General features: G+C 40.5%; 1 protein-coding gene across 1 annotated transcript in view; it reads left to right on the top strand.

The window, feature by feature from the left end:
• Positions 1-24023, top strand: part of SLC6A5 (solute carrier family 6 member 5) — a 133673-nt gene extending 109650 nt beyond the window's left edge. The window contains exons 9-16 of the mRNA XM_085875154.1: positions 432-535; positions 819-943; positions 1171-1283; positions 2309-2440; positions 9848-9947; positions 11835-11935; positions 12558-12725; positions 15609-24023. Coding sequence (XP_085731280.1) covers positions 432-535; positions 819-943; positions 1171-1283; positions 2309-2440; positions 9848-9947; positions 11835-11935; positions 12558-12725; positions 15609-15764 — 999 coding nt within the window. The 3' untranslated portion in view covers positions 15765-24023. The remainder of the gene's footprint in view (positions 1-431; positions 536-818; positions 944-1170; positions 1284-2308; positions 2441-9847; positions 9948-11834; positions 11936-12557; positions 12726-15608) is intronic.
• Positions 24024-24298: the final 275 nt, after the last annotated feature.

Here is a 24298-nt window from a genome sequence, read left to right as displayed (position 1 = left end):
AACTATCTATCATTCGTCACTTGATTTCTTCTATTACCTTGTGTTTCCTAAATACTTTTATACCGATCCGTTACTGTATGCTAAGTATCTCATGTGCAGTTACACACATGAATTAGCAAAAGTATGGGAGGACCACAATTGCATGTTGTAACTCCATCTAGTAATCCAGAGTACACCGCTGTGAAATTACGTTTGTGATCAGGACTACATTTGCTTGGAAATGAGAAAGGACACGATATTATGCCTGATAGCCACCAACATTTGGTAGAAAGCGTTCGTGTTCTATTAGTAATTGGATTAATGGTTAAGAATTAATAACTTGCATCTTTCTTTACAACCTGAGTACATGTGGTAAGTTTGCGAGTGACGCATTAAAAAAAAAATAAGTGGTTGTAACATGAGTGACGTGAATTCTGCCTGCAATGCGGCAGGTTTGGAAGGACGCTGCTACGCAAATCTTCTTTTCCTTGTCAGCTGGCTGGGGTGGCCTCATCACGTTGTCTTCTTACAACAAGTTCCACAACAATGTCTACAGGTTTGCTCCACAGTTGACGAAACTAAAGTCTTCTTGCTTACAAGTACCCAAGCCGTTGGTTGGCGATGACCTTGGTTTTGTTCATTGCACGCTCCATGTTTACACACAATCCAGAAGCCTTCACTTTAGGCCTTAAACTATCAAAGCAAGTTTCATACTGACATTTCTACTCACACCACTGAACGCTTGTCAAAATAATGTAACGATGGCTGATAGTTGCATTGAAAGTTTAAAAAATAATATCTTCGAAGTTTTTATCTATTTCCACACTATCCATCCACAGGGACACCCTCGTCGTAACTTTTGCAAACAGTGCGACAAGTGTCTTCGCTGGATTTGTGATATTTTCAGTCATCGGTTTCATGGCCAAGTCCCTGAATGTTCCTATCAAAGATGTTGCAGATGAAGGTTTGTTGTTTTGATCAGTTGCAATTGTCATGGGTAAAGGGTAGCGATGGTGGTGTTGGGGGAGCGCGAGGGACCAGAATGGGTGGAAATTGTGATGCTCATGAGGAGGGGATAAGAGGGGGTGGAAATTGTGGTTGTGGTTGAGGCAGTATTTTATTGTGGTGTATTACTCCTAAGGAACTTTTTGGAGTAGAAATGACAGTGTCGGCAATGTGCTGTGTTCGCAGGTCCAGGCCTGGCCTTTGTTGTTTATCCTGAAGCGTTGACCAGGTTACCCATCTCTCCACTGTGGGCTATACTTTTCTTCCTCATGTTGCTCACACTAGGCCTCGATACAATGGTAAATGAAAGTTATAGGATATTTATGACAGAACATTTCAAAACACCATGTCACTGCATGTAGAGATCGTAGTACCTATTCAGAATTAGTTTGAGTACAATGATCGTATTCGCTCTGGAGGAGAAGTGCTGCAATGTTATGGCTTAACTCTGTTAAAATGTGGAACAAGGTGTTATTGATGAAATGTGAAATAACCCTCAACATCTACTTACTGTCCCAGTACATTTTGTCAAATTGTGCATTTGCTGCCTAATGCTACATTTCTCCATTCAAATATTGTTCTACTACTACTACTACTACTACTACTACTACTACTACTACTACTACTACTACTACTACTACTACTACTACTACTACTACTACTAGATTAATGGCCACAATTAATCGCACCTTGTAAGGTCGGCCACGGGGTAAGTTTTGGCCAAGTGTTTTCACAAACTGGCTGGCCAGGCCTGATCTTTGCCCAGAGCCGATTTGGGCAGGAAATTGCAACTTGACCAGGGTGATGGTGATGACTCGTCTACTCTTTGTGAAAGACACTGTGGGATTCTGAATGTCCACCATCTAAAGTTGACGGGCTACTCTGCTTAACGTCCATCCGATGGATGGAGCATTTTGTGATGCAATGCCCGACCTGTGAAACACCAGTCCAACCGTTTATAGTCAGGTATTGAACCTAGACTAAACAGCACAACGGTAAACGCGCTACTATACCCCCGCACCATCCTGTCGGATACTGCATTTCAGGAGTTAAGAGAGAAAAAAAAATGTGATAGTGATCTGAATGAGTAACGCCAACTTATTGAAACTCCATCAGAGTTTCATTTTAAGCTGTTAACACCTTTACTGGGTTCTAGTAAGCGGTGGTGGATGTCAGCATAATCAACATGAAATGATTTCCGACAGGCATTATCCCAAGAATGAGGTGTGATTGTTGTCACATAATCAAAGTTATTCAAGTGCAGTTGTTATTATGCATTTGTTTATTTATTATTTTGATCATATTGTTGTGGTGCTATGTGCAGTTTGCCACCCTGGAGACTATTATTACATCTGTGTCAGATGAGTTTCCTCACCTTCTCCGGCCCAAGAAACCACTGGTTACACTCGTTGCTTGTGCAATCATGTTTCTGCTTGGCTTACCCATGGTCATGGAGGTAAGATGTATTCTGAGAAATTCTTATGGGATCACATCACTTGCACTCCTCTCAAGCACCCTCAGTAACTGTTGTTTGAAAATTTTGATGAAAATGTAAGTTTTAGTAAATAAATAAATAAATATATGTATAAATAAATATACATATATACTTTGTATTGTCCTTCAGGGATTTAGGATCAAATGTTTCGGACCTTTTATTAATTTTTAGCAGTGTCTCACGTAGCGAACGCTGCTCATAGAGAGCTTGGCATTCCGGATCTCCTTAAATACTAAGCACCTGTACACATCCTCACATTGACGGTGCCTTTTGAGAGCGTCTATCGTGAACTTTTAAATATATTCGGACATTTGCTTTAAAGTTTCGAAAAGTTCACGTTATTTAAAGATTATTCCATTTATCGTATTGTAATTTCGTAAATACACTATTTATTTCGTAAATGCACTATATATCGTAAATGCATTATGACCGCTCTCGCTATTGGCTTAATCAAGGCACGTGACGAAATATCGGAAGTTGTTTTTTTTTGTTTTTTTTTGTTTTTTTAGCCAACAAAACCTTTAGGACGCTGCTCTTGGACACATTCGTCCTTGTTTTAATCTTGAGTCAACATCCATGCATAGATGGATAACACACACACACACACACACACACACACACACACACACACACACACACACACACACACACACACACACACACACACACACACACCATGGTTTTTAAAAAAATCTGTTCCTCACCACAATTATACTCATTTATTGAATAGTAATGGTTATTCTGAAAGTAACTGTATTCACATTTAAAGAATTTTGGAAGTGACAATAATTTTCAACACCTCGTACTTAATTTTATCGAAAGAGCAAATCTTGAAAAGTTCTTTATCTAAAGTAAGAACCATATTAACTTGTAAGCAATTGATCGGATTTTCCCACGACCCACATCATCTGTTGGGCTCCTTTCTTCATTGAGGTTTCGACCCTTTCAGCCCAGAACCTCTCCAAACAGTGAGTCCCCTACTTCAGTCGTGGGTCCAAATTGGTAGAGCAACGACCTCAGCTGTGTCCAGATGGTCAGTCATGCTGGCAATGCAATCTTATTGTTAAAACTTCTACTTAGAGCTTATAATCATCGCTTTACCTGTATATGTTTACCCTTCATGCTCAAGGCTTTCATGTGTTATCATATACAGTAGTAGAAACACCTGATGCCTGCGGGAGCGGCCACGGGGGTTATGTTATCATCCTTATTCAAATGTGTAAATCAAAATACCTCACTGCACTGGAAATCGTGGAGACAGGTATTGTGAGGGTGGTGACTTGTAATACCCTTCCTCACCTGGAGGTGGAGTGACATGATACACATTTACATACGAGAATTTGTATCATCCCCTCCCCGCCCCTCCACCCACAAAGACCAATGGCAAAGATAAAAAACACCCCCATATATTCATCGGGGTCATGGTGATCTTTATGTAGCTAGTCTGGATGTAATCAGTCCAGAACTGTAGGAGTAGCGTGACAAACAAGCACACACCGGTCCGTGAATTATAATCTGGATTTACCGTATTTATTGTACCATCGAAGAACCCATCCTTACAAAAGGGATAACTCAACCAGAACTGGTGTATTTTACTGGGACTTGTAAAAGCACTCCCACAGGGAGTGGCACTATGTCATACATTTTTTTGAAGGCGGACAAAAGGGAGGCCTGTGGAAGAGCTGGAGCAAAGAATAAAATTGAATAAATCAGAACATAACAGAACAAGAAGAACAAAACGGAAAGAAGTGTAACACATCAATAGCAGAGTAGAAGGAAACAGACGGACACTTGGAGGTAAAATGGCCATGAGGAAGAATAACATCAAAGGAAGAGGGAGGAGGACATGGGATTGGGGGGGGGAGGGGTGAACAAGGTGCATACAAACTCAAACGCAGCAATGAGAGAAAGGGAAAAGACAGGGATGAAACAGAAAAATGAACAAAAAATATGGTGAGGGAGAGGGGAGAAAACGATAACCTGGAAAGAAAGAGGTGCCCTTTGAGAGGGTTAATGAAGGTAGAAAAGATCATGAATTTGGAAAGGGATGAACTTAGGCAGTGGTGAACAGACATCTTCAAGCACTGGAGTGAAGATTGGGATTGAACAGACAGAGAAAGTTGGTTCCACAGGTGAGAGAAAAAGAGGAACAAATGAGTGAGGGTGAGCAATGAGCCTGGATTTTGGGAGTTTCACCATAAGTGGGACACTAGCACACCATGTACACCCTGCAGAAGCTGGGGTGGTGTGTGGGCAAGGACAGGGTAGAGGTGTGAGACCACAAATGAGGTGGTAGAAGACTGGCCACTTGTATGTTTGCAATTCTAACAGGCCCGGAGATTTGGCTTCATCGCAAGAGATTTGGTCTTCATCATGGGAGATTCCAATGATTTTGAGGGCCTTGGTTTCCATGGCATCAAGAAATGCAAGCACTGAAGCAGGGGCACCAGCTCAAATGAGAGAGCAGTACTCCATCAAACTATGGATGAAGGCCTTGAAAGTAGATAAAAGTTCAGATTTGCCAAGGAAAGACATTGCACAACATATGTTGCCCAGGCAATGACTTGCTTTGGAAGCCAACTTGGATATATGGTTTGTCCAAGAAAGACCATGGCTGATAGTGAGTAGAGAAAGTTTAAGTGACTGAACTACTTCAAGAAGTTTGTTAGTAGATGGGAGGGTTTGTCAGATGGTCTTTTCAGAGAGACAGAGTGAGAGCGAGAGATTTGTCTGAATTGAAAGACGATCTCATGTGTTCGACGAGCTCCTGATTCTATCAATGTCTGCATAGAGGGAAGAAGCTGCTGCCTGCCTATCTGAAGGATATTAGAGCAGAAACCTCTTCTCTAATCCTGGGTGTGACAAAGTGTTATCTTGTCTGTGTCTGGCCATGGGGACAAGCCGTTCATGCCCTTATCATTTTTTTATGGACCCCACTACCTGGAGATATTCCATCCGCAGAACCGCTCCCTTTCTGGGAGAAACCGAACAAGACCCAGGGACCTCTTCATGGACTCCGTAGTCCCAGACCATTTCCACAGAAGTGATCCCACCTGACCATGGTAACTGCTAAGTGGTCCATGAGCATGAGACAGCTTCTCCTCAGGGCAGGGCTGACTCTGCAGACACGATCCCACTTGATCCCAGGATCCGCACAGCAGTTCAGCAGCCCCGAACTCTTTGCGTACATGTAATTCCACCTGTCTCTGGTGACAGATAAGATGTCCAGGAGCCCCAGACACCTTTTCTCCAGGGCCAGGTGGGCTCCACTCATAGGATCTCACTTGCTCCCACAGTCTGCAAAGAGGTCTTGTATCCACTCCTCCCATGAATGTCATGAAAGGGCAGGCTCCACAGATAGGATCTCACTTGCTCCTGGGATCCCACTTGCTCACAGGGTCTGGGAAAAGGTCCTGGGGCTTCGGACCATTTCCATAGACATGATCCCACCTGCTCCCAGTGTCCATGAGGATGTCGAGACAGCTTCTGCCCAGGGGATCCCACTTGCTTCTGGGGTACTTGAAGAGGTTTCTGGGCCCTGGACCAATTCCGCAGAAGCGATCCAACGTGCCCTCGGAGGTGTCTCCCACATATACCCAATGACAAGCTTCTCCCTGACCCACAGACAAACTATGACCATCTTCTCTTGTCTTTCCTTCCACTTCTTGAAGATGGAATCTCCTCACTTTCTTGCGATGCCTTCCATACCAACGGACAAGCTTTTATACTCTCGCTAACGCTGCCCACACTGTCTTCCATTTACTATTCACGACGTTTTATATGTATGTCCCTTATCCTTCAGTTGTTTTTCATTTTGCTGTTGGTTTGTTGACCTTCTTACCTCAGTCTCCCATAAGCTCCAAGCTGTGTATAAAAAGAAGGACTGTGTAGACTTGCTCAACCCTGCTGAATTTAGGTCAAACTCTTTGGCTGTTTATTGAGTTATTTCACTTATCGGCAGGTAGGCGGTGTTAGGGTCATGTAACCCATGCATTTGCTTGGGTTCCCGAGACAATGAGGGGCCCCCACATGACCGATTGTGGTTCACAATCATTCAAGATGGCCCCCCGAGGGTGGGGTCTCACTTTTCCACAAAAACGTATCAACTTTTGACTGGTGATAAACACAGCGCAAGGGAATACTCCATCTCAAGGAAAGAAAGCAGTCACATAACTTAAAAAAAAAAATGTTTACCTCTGCTGTTTAAGCATGAGTCACATTTGCTCTACGGCTAAGATACAGCGGCCGTACCCCCCCTGAATTGACAGAAACGTGCGGCGGCCGCAGAGTTTCTGAGGTGTCCTCAGGGTGGCCCTACGCTGTATGGCTATCTTTTACAGGCCGTAGGGGTCTCCGTGGAATTAAAGCGCGGAGTTATAACTTTTTTCATTTCTAGGTTGGCCGTAGCAATTCGACAAGCTGTAGCCATGATGTAGATGTGTTCCACGTCGACCTACGTAGGGCGTACGGTGGGCTTGCGTTATTCGTGTGTTTTCCGTAGGCTCTTATCAATGGAAAATGAATTTTGCCAACCCCCAAAAAATTACGGCGGCCACACTGTTTCCACGGTCGCCTTAGGGCCCCCCCTGCGGTCGCCTTGCGGGCACGTTGAGGCGACCTTGTGTCTGCCTTGAAAATTCTATAGCCGCCGCAGGGATGCCCTAAGGTCACCGTGCGACATCAAATCAAGACCGTACGGCACCCCCACGTTTTCGGTCTCCACAATTTCTAAATACCCCGTGCGGCTCCCCGAAAAATAAAAACCTATGTGACTGCTACATTGTGCGACCGTGGAAATACTGCGGCCGCCCTATAATTGCTTGTGGCCGGAGATTTTTTAGACCCTACAGCCGCCGAGCCAAATGTGACTGAAGCATTAACTTCATTTACCAAGCAGCGAGCTAACTAGTGTTTGCCAAGCCAGCCATTTTTTTTTAATCTCAACGGTTTTGTTGGAGTGTTTGCTTGAGAACTTAAGCCACTTGGTGAGTGCTCCACAAGAAACTTGGTAACTGAACACACCCCTGCAAGTGTTGGGGTGTGTTCCATGACCAATCGGCTTCCTCAACCTCAGAATATTTTGATCATCTACCACCCCAGAAGCATTCACTCCTCCACTTACTTCAACCAGCCTTCTCTCTTGTAGAAAAACCATAAAGAGTCAGTGAGTTACATTTATGACACGAGAGTTGATTTTCTGTCCTGTTTTAGCAGTCATGGACTCCACATTCACAGATGACATTAAGCTAATGAAAGTGTCCAAAATTGATGGTGAAGGCGTCGACATTTGAGGAACTTTTTAAAATGGAAGATGATGATGTGTGTGACGGCTGAAAAAGTCACAACTGACAGTTTCCTGAATGATAAACCCTTGTATTTTATTTGCCAAACCTTTGTATAAACCCGTGTCATATATTGTGATGTCCGTGTAGGCAGATAACACCGAACCCAGAGTGTCTATAAAAAACACGACAGACACCGTCAACAACATTCACCTCTGGCCGGATGTTCACGCCCAGGGTTGGTTTACCGTACCTGTGAGATGAATGGAGTAGATGGGGAACTGTGCCGGTGACTATGTGATGGATACTTAATTGGCCAAGCGAACCAACGCCACATGCCACTCTCTAGGGGCTACCATTACAATTTGAAATCTCGGACCAATTGCTTTGGGAGCGCTACCCCAGATCAAATCCGAGCAGGATAGGCCAGGACACAAATCACTAATTTATCAACTTATTACCCAGGCAAATAAGTGAAAGAGCAGGAAATGATGGGAGGAATGGCAAAGGGAGAAATTTATCGTGAGAAATGGCAGGAAAACTCAATATTCAAAAAATGGTGGGAAAAAAAATCAGACATGGGCATCGCAAGCTCTTCAAAGATATCGACAGGAGGAATAAATGAAAGCGATTGAGAGGGAGATGAGTGTAATGAATGAGAAAAAGGCTCCGTTGATGTCGCATGGACTGTGCAGACAAATGCTGAGACAAAGAGCGTGGATGTGGAGGCATCAGACTGCTCACATCCTGAACTGCCAACTGCTCTCAACTGCCCAGCACGTCCCCCTTTTATTTGCTCTCTCCACTCCCCGCACTCAGGCTAGCATAGGAAATCCGTTTGTTTCTCCCCTCCTGCCGTGGTCACCGTAGATTTTCAGAGCTGATTTCGTTCCTGTGTGGAAGGATTGGGAGCTCGGTTTTCAATCTTGTGTGGGAGGGTTGGGCACTCGGTTTTCAGAAAAAGTGTTGTTTGCGAGCTGTTGATGATAGAAAAGATAGAGAGGGTGGAAAGAAAGAGAACCTTATACTAACACACACACACACACACACACACACACACACACACACACACACACACACACACACACACACACACACACACACACACACACACACACACACACACACACACACACACACACACACACACACACACACACACACAATGTTTATCCCATGTATACAACCGAACTTAATTTCTAAACAGAATACGAATATATAACTGACTGTACTTCATGCGTATGTGTTCTTACCTGCCCGAGAGGTGCACGACGTCCTCTTTTGGGCTCACAACCATCATAATATATTCCTTTGCATTTCTTGCATGCTCTTCCCTTTGTTCATTACCGATTTGTTTCTTTTAACTGAACAAAATACAACTTTGCCAATGTGAACAGGACCTGTCAACACAACAAACAATTCAAATCAAAAGTAAATCACATCGTAGACTGGTGGCCAAACACTCCCTCATTTCCACGTGCTATTATTACAAATAAATCATTACCTGAAAAAATTCCACTGTGGCATATGACTAAAAAAAGTACACTTGCTGTAATGGCAATAACAGTGTGTGTGTGTACCATTTTTACCCCTCCCCCCCCACCCACAAAGCGATAAGCAGAATTAAACAATTGGTTCATTCCAAGAACCTCCAGTCTTACAGTACTTGGATATGTTCTATAGGGTTGTGTATGTAATAGGAGATGTCGAGCACAGCTGGGGAAGTGGGCGTGCCATGTGAGAGGGTGCAGTATCGGGGTGAAGAAGAGACCGCTGCTATGGCTACATACTATGCCGATTGATGCTGCAGTCTATGGTGATCAATAAAGCCTCCATCTCCTAAATTGTGACTCAACATCGTGTTATCACAGTGTATAAGACTGCTTCAGTCACACTAAACTTCCGGATTTTTTTTACAACGATCTTTAAAATCATTATTTTTTAAAAAAAATTAAAGTTTATACTTTAGCACCGCGCGGAGTATTGTGTTTTATCAACTCCATGAATAAAATGCAGTCAAACTACATTGTTGTACATTTGTCTGCATTGGCACGCTAAGATGTACAATATGTCTGTCTGCCTGCAGGGTGGAATCTACACTTTACAGCTCGTCGATACTTATGCTGCATCATATTCTCTCCTCATCATTGCCATTTTTGAGCTGCTCGGAATATCCTACATTTACGGTAACACATGCTGCAGTTAATATTCTCATCTGAATCCCCGGCTCCATGATGTAGTGCACCCAGGTTCAAATACTATATGCGTTTGTCCATTGTCTACTCATGTCCGTGCAATTCATGCGAAAGTCTGCTGATGTCTACTCAAGTCATTGTCGTCCACGTCAGTTATGTACGAACTCCATGACAAGCCTTTCCTTGATGTGATAATACACAAGTTTAAAACTTGCCCGAGTTGTCTCAAAATCCATGATGTTTAACGATTTGTAATGAATGCACTTTTATGGTTGGGGAATAAAAACAAAGCAAAAACGACAAGGGCACTCGGTAGAGCACACACCTCCGCCATGTACAGCCTGATCCACGGGAACATATCGGGCCCATTACATTTTTGAAATATCATGCTTTACTGTAATATATATATATATATATATATATATATATATATATATATATATATATATATATATATATATATTGTTTTGGCCCGATCTCTTATTGGGGAAGAATCGCTTAAAAAATTCCAGCAGTCAGATCCGGATCTTCACCGAAATCGAATCAATTCTTCCTTGTCACACACCGAACCTGTCCACCAAGTTTCGTCCGAATCAATGCACAACTTTTTGAGATATCCTGCACACAGACAGACAGAGGGGGGTGAAACCATAACCTCCTTCACCTTAGGTGGTGTAGGTAATGACTCCAGCTCATGTCGAACACCAACAATCAATGAGAATCGTGGAGGGGGTTAGGCCAATGGAAGAGTACCACATTGAATCTGGAATCAAAAATACCTTTTGTCCACTCGGAAACTTGTGAAAATATCATGTGTGGTCGCAGTTTCTTTTGCACAAAAGTGCAGAATATATTTTGTGTGATTTATGACTTGTTGCCAGAAATCGATTTTGCATAATGATTATGGCAAGGCTGGAAATGCAGTCGCCTCTTTTTTGTTTTAGTGAGGGGTGGGGTGGGGTGGTGGAGGGGATACAAACGTTTGCTCGTGGAAGAGTGAGGTTACAGAGGGTAGAAAGGCAGGTACAGGCAGTGGGGCCACAGTTGGACACATCAAGCAGGTTAATATACAAGTAGGAAAAGAGGAGAAAATGAGGGAGGGAAGCACAGTAACTTACAAGTATGATAATTGGATTCGGTTGTTAGTAAAAGTATTCCAAGATCCTCCAAGGGGGGGTGGGAGGCGGAGAAGGAGTGTCGGTGGGGGGGGGGGAGAAGGAGTAAGCTTTGAGGGATGAAATGAGATGATGGTGCCACACCAACTTGAAGCCTGGGAGGGAAGGATTAGATTGACCAACATCAGGAAAGCAGTTCCACAAACTTAAAATTTTAAATAACGAATTAACATACCTATAACACTCAATTATGACATTCATTTGGATGACTTTAACATTTTTTGCAACCCTCTGACAGCTTATGGCACCGGGATCTAATGGGATGTTAGCTACAGTCAGTTCCCTCCATCCATCCATCCATCCATTGGGACCACACTCTGTGCAGAGCGTTGGTGCTGTCTAAGCAGTCTCCTTGGGTATTGGGCACAAACCTGGACAGGTCGCCACTCCAACGCAGGATACCAGCAAGCTGGCACTCATTTTGCCGACCTCAGAAGGATGACAGGCAGAGTCAACCCCAACTGGTATTAATTCAACAGATAAGTAGGATTTGAACTCAGGATCCTAGGATCCCAAGCCCACCTCCCCAACCATTAAACCAACACCAGGCTATAGTCAGCCCCATGATGACAAGTATCTTTGTGTTCAATAAGTTAATGTACTAAAAAGGTGGTGCAACTTTCCTGTTCTTGAACAAGCCAGCAGTAATCGTGCCAGACACTGTGGAACACTGACATGATGCTCTTCCTGCACTGCCCCCCAGGGCTGCAACGTTTCTGCGAAGACATCGAGATGATGGTTGGATTCCAACCCAGCTATTTCTGGCGTATCTGCTGGGGTTTTGTCACACCTACCATCCTTACGGTAACAATTTTATACCGAACATAGTTGAACTAATCATGTCGGGCTTGCCACCTGTGAGATAACCATCTTACAAGTGTTTTAAAGAAAATCATGTTCACAACTAGCAACCTTATTTTGCAGGCTTATGTTATTAAAAGTGAATGAAGGGACGAAACCACAGAGGTTAAAATGGTGAAAATGAAATAGTAAAAGAAACAGATAAACAAGAGATTTTACCGATGATAATCTGCGAGTGGCTGATCAATTTCAGATATCGTTTTATCAAAAAAATTTTTAATTTTATTTCAAATGGTTCTTGCCTGAGAGATACAGCGATGTCATCATATTTGAATGTGTTCAGAGTTACGTGCACTTACAAAAGTCTAAAGGCATTTTTACTTGGTTGTCCGATTTTATTTACTGTCAACAGATTTTTTTTTACAGTTTAATAAATTATTACTGCCATTTATACGGGGGGGGGGGAGGAATTTGTCATGATCAGAAAAATACGTCATACTTGCCGACTCCATGATTAGTTCAACAATGGTAGTCCAATCGGTCATTCTTCTGCGAACCTGACAGTTGGTATCCTTGCTGTAATTAGAGCCATCACTGATATGGATTTAACTTTTACCCTTTGCAGTTCATTCTACTGTTCAGCTTCTACCAGTGGAAACCGATGACATATGGTGCCTACAATTATCCCTCGTGGGCATTGGCTGGCGGTTGGCTCCTCGTGGCTATCTCTGTCATGTGGATCCCAATCATGTTTATTGTCAAGATGTTTCTGGCTCCAGGTGGATTTATGAAGGTAAATACAATATGTTTGTGGATGGGAGTAGGTTGAGGGGTGGCTGGGGATGTGGGGTGGGGGTGGGGGGGGGAGTGAGATGACGACATAACAAGGAACGTTAGTCGAATCGACAGAGAATTATGGCAATGGAAGTCTTTAATCCAGTTGAAAAATAATTCAGGATTATCAGAGAAAGCAAAGTTTGTCTTATTCATTCATTTAAACATCTTTCATTTAAATAAGAGGAGTTAAACATAGGATGGAAAATGAAATGCTAGAAAATGCGTAATTGGGAAAAGGCCAATCTGTGTACACTCATGTTCATGTAACCCTGTGCAAATCCATGTAAACATTTCACATTGATCCTTTTGGGGGTATTGATCCATCATAATGACCTTTCTTGATCCTTACTCCAGCACAACACACATGATGCCAACACTCAGTGAAGATGGCAACGATTACAAGTGAAGTCAAAAGTAGAGAAGCCCTCTTCAGTCGACATGCAGAGAAAAACAGGGTTCATGTATAATCTCAATGTGAAGTTAACGTTTCAATTAAAATTTGATCAGAGTATGTTTGTGGGACGTGGGTGCAGCTGACCTTTTGCTGCTCCGATCGATCATCCAAAAATTTTTGTCCAAAAGTTTATTAACCCTTTGAACCCTGAGCTCCTTGGACTTTTGGCTCCCCCACCCTGGGCTCCCTGGAGAAAAATTTGGTTGCTCAAGTTTGCGGAGGTTTTAATAGTGGCTGACAAACTGGCCACTGGAGTTCAAAGGGTTGAGTATATTATGCTTCATAAAATACCTTCCACACTGCTGGCATGGTCAAACATTGGTTTTGTGATAACAAAATCATTAAATGTCAAAGGTTCACCGAGATATCGTGTCCGATGTTTTAGAACATCAATTATGAGCTCAACAACAATAATCCGAAAATTAAGAGAGCTCATGGACAACACATGAGGAACGAGAATGGCACTCAGTGGAGCGCATACCTCTTCCAGGCTGAAAAGTTTACATTTTGTATCCCACTGATAGATCGGATGTGGATCCGGACGTGAACCAAAATGGAATCAGCTTGCTCTTGTCACCGAACCAACTCATCCGCCAAGTTTTGTCATAACTCGTCCACAAGTTTTTGAAATATCGTGCTATATATCGTTTTTGGCCCCATCTCTCAATGATGAAAAATCACTTTAAAAAAATATAAAAAATTCTCATATCCGGATCCAGTTTTGGATCTTCACCAAAATCGAATCAATTCATCATCAAACACCCAACCTGTCCACCAAGTTTTGTCATAACTCATCTACAACTTTTTGAGATATCATCCTACATATGTCATTTGACCCGATCTCTCAATGGTGAAGAATCACGTTAAAAAATTCCAGAATCCGGATTCGCATCTAGATCTTCACCAAAATCTAATCAATTCATCCTTGTCACACACCCAACCTTTCCACCAAATTTGTTCCAAATCCATTCACAACATTTTGAGATATCCTGTTCAAAGACAGACAAACAAACAGACAGACAGACAGGGGTGAAAACATAACCTCCGTTCATCTTCGGTGGCGGAGGTAACGAGAACGACACTCGGTAGAGTGCATACCTCCACCAGGCTGAGCAGTTTACGTTGTGTATCCCACTGAACAGCCGAATCTGCTGACCTGAACCAAAATCGAATTGGCTTGTTCTCTTCACCTATCCAACTCATTCATCAAGTTTTATCATAATCCATCTTCAAATTTTTCAAATCTCATGCTATTTAGCATTTTTGGGCCCCATCTTTCAATGGTGAAAAATATCACTTTAACTTTTAAAGAACAAATTCTCATATCCAGATCCAGATCCAGATCCAGATCTTCACCCAAATCGAAGGAATTCGTCCTTCTCACACACCCAACCTGTCCACTAAGTTTCGTTCAAGTCTGTCCATAACTTTTTAAGATAATCTCCTCGCATACATATAATACAAACAGACAGATGTGTAAACATAGTTTCCGTCTGCCTTCGGTGGTGGAGGTAATAATGAATGGCATCAACAGAATGTTGATCGAGACATGATAACTGCTGTGGGAAGCAAGAAGATGGTGTTTCAAGGGTTAATCCTATATCAGAGCAAGCGAGGGTTATCCCTTTGTTTGAACTGTTTTTACTCAGCGAAGGGTTATCACTGCAAATGTCAGCTCCTCATTGCCTCGCAAGGTGGTTATCGGTCCATCATTCTCTTTATTATGTGTTGAAATATGGCAGAATTGACCTCCCTCTTTCCTTTCGTATATGCACTCCATGTGATTGGAGCTGATGGCATTGACAATTACCACCTTCCCTCCCTTCCTCTCCCACCTGCTTCGCATGAGTATGTATTAAATAAATGGCCCTAACTTCCAATACTGCCATGTTTATAAGCTTTTTTAAAGTTCAATTTTATGTGAAGCCAGTGAATTCTGGATTAATAATCTAATAATCGGTGACATTTTTTTTATCTATGAATAAATTAATAAATACAAGTTCTCTTAGAAGGAACTTCAATGAAGGAGGAGATCATTAAGCCCATAAAGCCTGCACACTGGTTTCCAACATAGGGTTGTTTGTTCATGCACTATTGTTTAAATTCTGAGCATCAAGCAAGGAAACACACGTACCTTTTTTAAAAGTCTTTGGCGTAATTGGACTGGAGTTCAAGTTGCCGACCTTCCAGACTCAGAGTGAACACTCCAACCATTATGCCACTGAGTCATTAAATTTATATCTGCATGTCAATAAAGTATTCCAGTAACTACCTCAATACTCACCATATTGTTGAGCTAAGTATGAAGTAATGGATAGTTTTATGTGTCTCATGTTATAAAAAAAAATCTATTTGTCTATCTCTTAATGTTTGGCTTCTTTGCAGCGTCTTAAGCTTGCCTGCTCGCCACAACCTGATTGGGGCCCATTTCTGGCCAAACATCGTGGTGAACGATACAAACATCAGGTGGACCCTCTGGGCACATCCTCTCTTGGCCTCAAGCTTCCTCCCTGTCCTTCATTGATGCAGGATGAGCTGTGAGGCGACATGGGTCTGACCTCTTCTTTCAGCCTCCTTGTTACCCCAACAGCTTTTGCAAGATATCTCTCAAGTTTCAATATTTACTTCCAGACAACCCATCTTGTTCTCATACCAATTTTTTCATGGATACTGGGTGACGGTGGTCATTTTTGACCGGTTATAATTTTCGGGGGAAATCTATGGTAGCAAACTGCACTGAGGCATCTTCTCAGGCAATACCCAATTTTGCTCTGTGGCTTTCATCCTGATCCTCAGTTTCTAAAGTCACTCACTGTTATATTCCTTGTTCTTTCCTGACTTCCCAGGAAAAAGGCAGTGTGAGGATATTTTTTACATCATCTTGGCACTTTTATGCCACTTGTTATATTATGTTGTCACTTCCTCTTGGTATGTAGTTATCACATTTAGCAACTCCTTGTTTTCAGAAAACTTTATTTCCTAAAGTAGATCTCACTGACTTAGTTGGTGTTTATAGGAAACTAAGAATGAAAAAAAGCCTAAACTTTGCTTCTGGAGTTTTCTCCCATTAATGTGAGGTGCCAGGTAAGCCACCAAGATAGGCCACCTTACTCAGTGATAAATGATGAATTGTTGTTTTTCAAATGTAGACAAAGATTCTATGCACTGGTAATGGATTTGATGTTACACTGTCGAAATATATATATGCAATGACCATGCAAACAAACATAATAACTCAACAAGAAAGCAGCCATTTTGTTTTGAACGAGTTCAAGGTGACAGTTCATGTTTTGTTCTGCTTGTCACACCGAAGTGATCTCGACAGCTCATGTTTGCAAAACAATTGCTCTAAAAAGATAACAGCAATGTATTTATCACACTGTCATGAACTAGATCGTGAGATATTTTCCAGTCAGGTTTATAAATTGTAGGCTGTCTGGAATGTTTGGGATCGTGTGGTGTTGTTTGTTAAACAATGTTACTTGATATTTATTTATCTTAGCTTAGACTTGGAGGGATCCCAAGCAACAACATCACAATAAGTTTAGAAAATATGATTTTGTTTATTTAAACAGTAATGTGAAAAACTAAAGAAACCCAAGAGCCAAATAGATCACCGTACTGTGAGAGAGAAATTATCTTCCAACCTCATTGACTCGAAATGCATTCAATCTTCTTCCTTATCTTTATCTTCTTCAAGTGATTCCAAGTCCTAATGAAATGTAGTTTAACACCTCAAACAGAACAAATGACAATGTAGATTTCTTGTTTATAGTGCTCGTAACTACAATTGTAACATTCCAACAAAGCGGTATTTTTAATTTGATAAATTAATATTGTGAAGCATATTATGCATGTGCAATACATTTCGTGGAGAAACTTTGATGATGAGGTAGAATTAAATAATTTTGTCATTTTATTGACAAAATTCTGGCTGTTTCTCCACTGCCTGTATTGTTAACAATAAATGTCAATTATAGATATTATTATTCTGCTTAAAAACAATGAAGAGAGAGAGAGAGAGAGAGAGAGAGAGAGAGAGAGAGAGAGAGAGAGAGAGAGAGAGAGAGAGAGAGAGAGAGAGAGAGAGAGAGAGAGAGAGAGAGAGAGAGAGAGAGAGAGAGAGAGAGAGAGAGAGAGAGAGAGAGAGAGAGAGAGAGAGAGAGATAGAGAGATATGCAAATTGCTCAGTAATTCGAAACAATGTTTCTTGTGTGCTTGCAAAATTTCAATTTACTAAATTTGTGTTCAATATAATTAGCAATTATATATAAGCTGAGTGGACAGTAACTTCACTATTGCTTTGTCTTCCTCTATGTCCAACATGTAGTTGTGGTTGTGGTCAGTTGCTGGCTTTTTGGAGTTAGTTTGAGAACCTTAGTTCCACCACGATGCAATTTTTTATTTTTAAGATATAACATAAAGCAAGCAAGTATGCATTGAAAGCAAGCAGCCAAATCACTAATATTTACAATTCTACTTCACGTTTGCTTAGATAATCATAAGTGACATAAAGCTACAGTTCACAGCTATTGCAGTGATTAGCTGTGTTTTTGTTTTAAATCACAAAACATTCCTTGACATAAACAGCTTTACAGCCTGTGATTCTAAATTGGACAGATGTCGGCTGTGCGCACACTGCTGAAATGTGCTGACGGTTTATAAGCAACATGGTGCTGCTGAGCAGGGATTAATATCAAATGTGATGCTTTTGGAATCCACGATAGGGGGTCAATCTGGTACAGGCCGAGCTGTTAATTTGTGGAAAAAAAGCAGGGTTGCACAAATTTCTCAAGCACGTGTCCTGTTTCGTTTTGTGTAAATAATTGAGGCTTGTACTGAGTTTACAAGACGATGTGGGATAACTTGTCGAGAAATTTATGCGTAGTGGATTTTTAATTTGTGCCATATTATTATTAGTATTGACGAAATAACTAAATATTGTATTTTTAGCATCTCTCTACCCATGAACTTTGAATGACCACAGCCATGCAATGGCTATAGCTTAAGAGTTTGATCAGACCTGAATAATCATGAACTTTCAGTAGTGAAAGTAATTTATTTATTTTGTCTATTTGCAAACTACACACAGAAATAAAAAAGTAAAAACATTTTTTTCCATCATACAGTTGGATGGCAGTTGAAAGCAATGGGAATGTATTTGTTAGTTTGTTTTTTTACTTATCTGCTTCTCGGTAGTAATGTAAAATAGGAAAGGCTGTTTGAGTCTCTTTATTTATAAGATTGCAGCTGTGTGTATGAAGCATAATGGAGCACTCACCCAATTATTAAGAGGTTAAAATACTTTAAAAAGAGAGATAGTCTAATTAACCAGCCCTCACAAATGAAAATAATAATTAAAAAAATAATCCATTAGAAATTATCTCAGTCGTTCTGGTTGAATTGTAAGGTTATCTTTGACATCGAAAAGCAGATCATAAAACACGGTAAGGGTGCATTCTCCAATAGCAGTATGAATCGTTATCTGTACGTATGTATGGTTTGCATGTTATATGAAGAGGGTGAAATATTTTTTAAAACGATCAATAACAATCATTATTATTCTTGGGAGCAAGCGGTTTATGGAAGGGAGGATTAATATTGCCGGTGCTTTGTGCTGTAGACTCATGCAATGGAAATGAACCAAACAAAGTTTAGCCTTTGGATTGGCCAGTGACAGTATATTGGTGATAAGTTAAGTGAACAATCATGCTGCAGTAGTACTCGTGATTTTAAAACTTTTCACAGGAGATATTCTATCTGTCTATCTGTCTGTTTGTGAGTGTGTGTATGGGTGTGATTGTTTGTGATTTGGTGTTTTGGTGTTTGTGTTTAAAATCAATCTGTTGTGGTCCTTAGTCTAATTTAGTCCAATTTGCATTGTCTATAAACTTAGCAGAACTTGAGAGCCATATTTCGACAGAGGTTTTAGTATTGTATATATATATATATATATTTAAGCTGGTTGGACTCCAATCTTTTTTTAAAATAATAATTGGAGTCCTTGGTTAATAGTTTCACATATATAGTGCATGTTGACCCACTTGTTGAATATAAAAGGTAAAACTGTATCATTTGTGGTGTAGTGTGTCTGTGCAAAGTAAAGACAAACATAAAGGTGTATTTCATCGATATGTTTCTAGAACCTACATGTGCCAGAAAACAGAAAGAGCAGGTTATAATGGAAATGCAAACTGTGAAGGTTTGTGCTTTGAATATTCACTATCGGATGCTACAGTTAAGGCTTGAAGGTCGAGGGACATGTAATGTCACTTTATGAAAATTTGTTAAAATAACTTATCTATTATTACATGTTTTGCTGTTGCTGTATTATAATCGTATTAATCTAAATTTCTCACCCAAATCTAAAATGTGTAATGCATCTCTTGATACCTTCTTAGAAGATCAAGTATATATGTTTTGCATATTCCTACATGACTGCAATCAGTCACACTCCCTCAAACCCCAGCTTGTACCGCTCCCATCATCCTCCTTTTTCCCTTCTCCTTAATGGTTAAATTGTTGAATGTATCAAGAGGATGTGCAATATATTGCCCACATTAAGTGAATGCTATCAAAACAAGAATGATAAGTTGTCAGTTTGAAGATGGTGAAACCAAAAAGTGTTTGTTGAAAAGAGGAGTTACAGATATTTTGAAATCTCAGGTGGATCTCAAAAACCTGTGTACTAATTTGGATAGTGTCCTCTGCAGTGAGAACTTTGTTTTCAGTGTCTAAGACTATTGTTTGCTTTACTCAAGTGAAATGTAGGGAATCCCATTTGAAATTAAAATTCTAGCCTCCAGCTTGTAACCAGAAAGATTTTGTAACGTAACTATTAAGTTCAAAGCTTTGAACTCATTCATTATATTACATAGTTTGCTATAATTCATCCAAGCCATATCTGAAATTAGTGAGTAGACTTTGAGTCTTTGACGGCTCCCATTATGACCACCTTGTGTAGTCGGTCAGGGAAAGTTTTTGGCAAAGTCTTTCACGAACCTGTTGGCCTGACATTCGACTGAGTAGGTTAGAACAGGAATTCCTAATTTGTTCAGGGTACAGGAGGTAGCTCACTTATTCTTTGTGAAAGACACTGTTAGATCTTTAATGTCAACCAACTTAGCTGGCACATGGGACTTCCAGTTAAACGTCCATCTGAGGGACGGCACACAAACATTGATGCCTCGTCCTACCTGCGAAACACCAGTATTACAGTTTATAGCTGGGCCAAAATCCAAGCCCAGGCAAAACAGCTCAGAGGTGAGTGTGCTTACCTCTAGGCTCTCCTGTTTTGCTAATGAGTAGAATGTTGGCAAATATTCTGTTAAAGCTTTCATTAAATTGCAAAGGATTAAAAACACATTGTGTGAAATGGTCATTACCCTTTTAATCAATGCTATGAATACAAATTGTAACTGCTAGATAGTATTAAGACAAGATCAAATGCAATACACAATTTTTTTTATTTGCACCTCTTTACAAGAAAAAATATTCACAAGCTAAAACTCATGAAGACCTTGCCTGTAATTACCTGTGACCTTTTATGGTCTGTAAGTGCAATAAGCAATAATTTGTTATGCTCAAAACATAATTATGAAAGATTTTATTGACGGATATAAAATGAAGCATTTCATACTTGTCTGGTTGGCTGAAAAGCAGGTTTTATACAAAATACAGTATAGGGAGTCCCCGGGTTACAAAGGGATTCCATTCTGAACAATCGTTCAGAAGTAAAATTTTCCCCAAATTGAGATTAACATTCTACATTACTTATATCTGCTTTAAATATGGTATTTGATAAAATGAGGATTGATGCTGTGCTTCTATTTAAATGTCATGTCTGAAACTAAGCTCATAATTTAGTTTCCAAGTGAATCTTAAAGTGTAGAGTAATTATGATGTATTTCATTTGCTCAAATTCATTTCCAAACGGCATGCACTATTATGATTATTTTTGCTATGCAATTTTGCAATAATTTTGCTATGCAAAACATTGACCTCATTGAATGCAAAAATAACCGTTGTCAACATAAGCATATCAAAGAGAAGAGAAAGGAAGAAATCCATTCCATATTTGCATATCAGCTTTAATCTGCACTATACAGTTTAATAAAGAAGGTGTAAGGCATGTTTAAAGAAGCCTAAGTGTGGAAGGAAGGTTTATTTTAATGAATGGGCCTAATGATAAAATGATGCAAAAGTTGTAATTTTAATTACGACAGATATTTTCAAAATGCAAAATGAAATCACAATCGTAAATCAGAAGCCATGTGTAGAAATGTATAATGTACTATAAATGTAGACCTAATTCCTGATTGTGGATATAAATGTGAACCGGGCCGCCTTGTTTCACTGCAATGTCATGATTAGGCTTTCTGAGTTGTTTATTAACTTGATGTTCATGTTCATGGAGTTTAAGGTTCTGTGTTATTGGGTAATCATGTTTCTTACATAAGCAATAACTTGTAAATATTTGTCGTGTTTACCTGTGTGATCAATTTGTGCACGGTATTTTAAACATATGCAACACAACCATATGATTATCACAACAGCACTAAACTAGATACACTTGTATAAGAACTACACAAGGTTAATTTAAGCTTCTCCAAACTCCATTGTAATTAATAACTTGAAAGAATCTCAAAATGCAAATCTCGTCTGCATCTGCTTTGTACTCAAACTAAACTTTACGAAACTGCAGTTTAAAAAACAGTCAAGTTTATGATCGAACTTGTGTTCTCCATATTGTCATAATAAAGGTTTGTTGAATATTTGGTGACAAAAGCTCAAATGGTGAAAAAAAGAGAGAAAAAAGTAGCCCGGGTGGGCATACACACACACACACACACACACACACACACACACACACACACACACACACACACACACACACACACACACACACACACACACACACACATGATTGCAAAACTCTGTCTCCCGTTGAGCAGCAAATGGGCTAATTAAAATGAAGTTTTATTCTAAAACACGAAAAAGGCCAATTTAAATTTGGCAAGTTAGCAGGAGCTTAGCAATGCTCATTGGCAGTGTATATATCCATTCATCCATTGGGACCATACTCTGTGCAGAGCGTTGGTGCTGCCTAAGCAGTCTCCTTGGCTATTGGACACAATCCTGGATGGGTGGCCACTCCAACACAGTATACCAGCAAGCTGGCGCTCATTTTGCCGACCTCAGAAGGATGATAGGCAGAATCAACCTCACCTGGTTTTAATTCAACAGCCAAACAGGATTTGAACTCAGGATCCTTGGATCCCAAGCCCACCTCCCTATCCATTAAGAGTGTGTGTATGTAAACATTGTATTTTTCTTTAAGATGCCATGAATGCTCTTAAGAGATCTAATATGCACGCTTACTACCCCTCTCTTCACTCCCTCACCCACCATGTTCAAGCAACACAATTATGGAGATATCTCACTTTAGAATCAAACCCTTCCATTGTTCCTTGCCTTTTGGTGAGATTAATATTCATTGTATGATTTTTTTCCTTTGCCTTTGTCTGTGTAATATTTCTGAGAAATGTCTTGATAAGTAGAAGTATGAGGGGTGTTCAAAAAGTTATCGTAATGACATACTCATGATTATCCATAAAATGGCAAGGTTTTATATTTTTCAATATGTGGGTGTATATAATTACAGTAAACATTTAAATACCTTTGAATATTTGAATATCGCGGGTTTTGACCAATTGTGGGCAACCTCTTGTGTCCTGATTTAGTTACTGGTGGGGTTTAATTTCGACCAATCGTGGTTTTTGAGCTGATTTGTGATGTTAATCTCACACCACGAGCCTTTTGTTGTTTTTCTTTAATAATGACATAACAAGTGTAAAACGCTGGACAAATGAAGTGATTATTGTTAACAGTTTCAACTTCACACATATAATTATAAATCAGAGGGTGACTGCTGCAAGCAGGTGGTAACTAAAACAAGAAGTGTGTTGAATACTATAGTGTACTGTACCTACCTTCATGTCAATACTACCTTGGTGGAATCTTCTGTGCCATTGTTTCAAATTCCTTTGTTTTGTTTTTTTTGTTATTATTGCCCTTAATGATTTTTATCCAAGGCTCCCAATAGGAAAACTGTTGCTAGTATTGAATCAAATGAAAAAAGTCGAAGAAAGTGACATCTCACTCAAAAAGTGGAGGTTTTGGAGAAACGTGGTCAAGGTGAGAGTGTGTTATTTATTCGCTGGTATTCAGAGCTCTGGAACGATTTATAAAAGAATATTGACAGCTTTAACAAAAAGAGGAAAGGAAGGTGGAGGATTTGGGGCTGGCAGGATGGGCTGGAGGTACACGCACACACGCCTCTAAGCTGTCTAGCCTGGGTTTGAATCCCGACTCAGATATAAACTGACATCCCGGTGTTTCACAGGGAGGATGGTTCATCAATATGTGTTCCATCACTTGAATGAATGTTAAACTGGGTGTCACATCTGCCGCCATTAGTTGGCGGATGTTTAAGACCCAATGGTATCCTTTGTGAAGAGTAAGGCAGGCTATTGCCAGCACCCTGAAGAAATTACAAATTCCTGCCCTCACTACTCTGAGAAGGCAATTGCAAACCACTAAGTATAGGCCTTGCTCAGGAAGCTGTGTCGGTGGCACCGATGCTCTGTGAGGACTATGGCACATCAATGAGAGAAAAACACAGGGGGGGGGGAGAGAGAGAGAGAGAGAGAGAGAGAGAGAGAGAGAGAGAGAGAGAGAGAGAGAGAGAGAGAGAGAGAGAGAGAGAGAGAGAGAGAGAGAGAGAGAGAGAGAGAGAGAGAGAGAGAGAGAGAGAGAGAGATATGGGGGCTTTGGATAAATTACAGAAGGAAAGGGACATGTTTAGTCTGCTTTTGAATGTTTAATCTCCTTCAATGCAGTGGGAGACCTCGTAAAACTGATTTGTATTTATTTTACAAGTTTATTTCAATTGTGATGTGTTTATTTTTGGCTCTCACCAACCTCCTTCTATTTTTACTGGAAGCCCAAGAACCTAACCCCCTGATTATCAAACAAACTTGGTTTTAACTATCATGGTATTTTCCATTAATGTA

This window comes from Eptatretus burgeri, chromosome 3 (genome assembly GCF_056783735.1).
Source record: "Eptatretus burgeri isolate ZD-2024b chromosome 3, Ebu_testis_v1, whole genome shotgun sequence".
Taxonomy (NCBI): Eukaryota; Metazoa; Chordata; class Myxini; order Myxiniformes; family Myxinidae; genus Eptatretus; species Eptatretus burgeri.
The sequence above is the reverse complement of the archived record's forward strand: the minus strand, read 5'-3'. Positions and strand labels throughout refer to the sequence as shown.